A 1883-nucleotide genomic window follows, 5' to 3' on the forward strand; every position below is an offset into this window, starting at 1 on the left:
CTGTTGTGCGCTTATAGCAAAGGAAAATACGGAATCGTTTAATTGGGTGTTCGAGAGGTTTTTGATTGCTATGCGGGGAAAGGAACCACAGTACATAATAACAGATCAAGATCCTGGAATAATTGCGTCATTACCCGAAAAATTCAAGACAGCACGGCACCGGTTCTGCATGTGGCACATTATGAATAAGGTTCCCTGTAAGTATGGTAGCAAAAGGAAAGATTAACAGGTATTTCTAAAAAAGTTAAATGCTATTGTATGGGACGAGGAACTTGAAGCAGAGGAGTTCGACAATAGATGGTCAGCAATAATGGAGGAACACGTACCTACCGACATTGAATGGTTTCGGATTTGCTATGATATAAGGAGGCAGTGGGTGATGGCGCACTATAAGGACTTGAGAATGGGTGGTATTTTGAGGACGACACAGCGGTCGGAAAGTGAAAACAGTTTTTTCAAGAGGTTTGAGGCGAGAAATGGTACTCTTGTTGAGTTTTGGATGCGCTTTGAAAGTGCTTTGGACCAACAAAGACACAACCAGAAGAGGCTTGATAACGAAAACCGTCATTCAAACCCAAAGTTATGCAGTAAGTTGGCAATAGAGGCCGATGGTGCGAAGATTTACACACATGATATTTTCGAGGAGTTTCAAGAGGAGTTAAAGAATGCAATTGGTGGATTTAGTTGCAAGGGTTTCTTGGAGTCGAACAACTTAGAGGTTACTACCTTGAAGGATTCATTGGGAGGCCGTAACTTTGATGTTCAGTATAACCCAGGTATGAGTAATTTAGTGCGTAGCAGATTAATTACTTGTTAAGAAGCTTTTTACATAGTTGAAGTATTAGAATTTCATGAAATTGTCTTAAAGTTTCAAAGTTTAAATTTCATAAAACTATGTTTAAAGTTTTACATAGTTGAAGTATTAGTACGTTGATTTATTACTTGTTAAGAATTGATTTAGATAGTTGAAGTATTAGAATTTCATGAAATTGTCTTAAAGTTTCAAAGTGTAAGTAATAAAGTTTCTTTTAGTCATGAAAGTTTCAATTTCATTTGCTAACTCAGGGACTTTTGAGGCGAGGTGTTCCTGTAAACTTTTTGAGAGGAAGGGAGTAATCTGCAGGCACATAATTTGGATTTATTCCGGTAATGGGGTAAATAAAATTCCGGAATCTGCGATTGCTAGGAGATGGACAAAGGACGCATTGCGGAGTGGTGACTATAGTACCGGGGAGTGTACAGATGACGTGGATATTGTAGACAGTAAGCAACTTCAGATGACAAAATTGTGGGCGGAAATTAATGAAACAGTTGGAGTGTTTGTTGATAAGGAAAAGGAAGACGTTGAAGGTCTTACTAATTTAATAAGGGAATTTAGAGAGAAGCTGACACCGGTAGGTGAGAAGTTGAATAAACAACAGGAAATGGAGAAATTACTTGGTTGTAAAGCAAGTAAGGAGATTTCTATACTGCCACCTAAATATTCCAAAAACAAAGGGAGTGGGAAAAGGATTTTGTCTAGTAAGGCGAAGGCCATTGCATTTGCCAGTAAGCCGAAACGCATGTGCAATAATTGCAAGCAAATGGCACACCATGACAAGAGGAACTGTCCTAACCCTTTTGCTGAGCATCCACCATAATTGTCGGAATCATCTGAAGAAGAGGAGGAGGAAGAGGAAGAAGTAGAAGACTTGTCGGAGGAGTAGAAATTTTTTATATATTAAAATGTATTCGTGAAGTTAATGTCCTAGTTTTTTTTGTAAAACTTTGAAGTTAATCTGTTGTATGCAAGGGAAGTAGATGTTTGTGTAGTGAGGGTCTATGTTCGATTTTTTTTATATTAAAATTCTGAAGTTTATGGTGAAATTTAAGGTAGCCAATTT

General features: G+C 37.8%; 1 protein-coding gene across 1 annotated transcript; it reads left to right on the forward strand.

The window, feature by feature from the left end:
- The first annotated feature begins 310 nt into the window (after positions 1–310).
- Positions 311–1640, forward strand: LOC141629651 (protein FAR-RED IMPAIRED RESPONSE 1-like). The gene is made up of 2 exons (XM_074442625.1): positions 311–776; positions 1066–1640. The coding sequence occupies exons 1-2, from the start codon at positions 311–313 to the stop codon at positions 1638–1640; spliced, it is 1041 nt and encodes a 346-aa protein (XP_074298726.1).
- The last annotated feature ends 243 nt before the right edge of the window (positions 1641–1883 follow it).

This window comes from Silene latifolia, chromosome Y, assembly GCF_048544455.1.
Source record: "Silene latifolia isolate original U9 population chromosome Y, ASM4854445v1, whole genome shotgun sequence".
NCBI classification, from domain to species: Eukaryota; Viridiplantae; Streptophyta; class Magnoliopsida; order Caryophyllales; family Caryophyllaceae; genus Silene; species Silene latifolia.

Coding starts and splice junctions, on each gene's coding strand:
- LOC141629651 (XM_074442625.1), top strand. CDS start 311: ATGGAGGAACACGTACCTACCGACATTGAATGGTTTCGGATTTGCTAT. Junction 777..1,065: donor TGATGTTCAGTATAACCCAG/GTATGAGTAATT, acceptor TTGCTAACTCAG/GGACTTTTGAGGCGAGGTGT.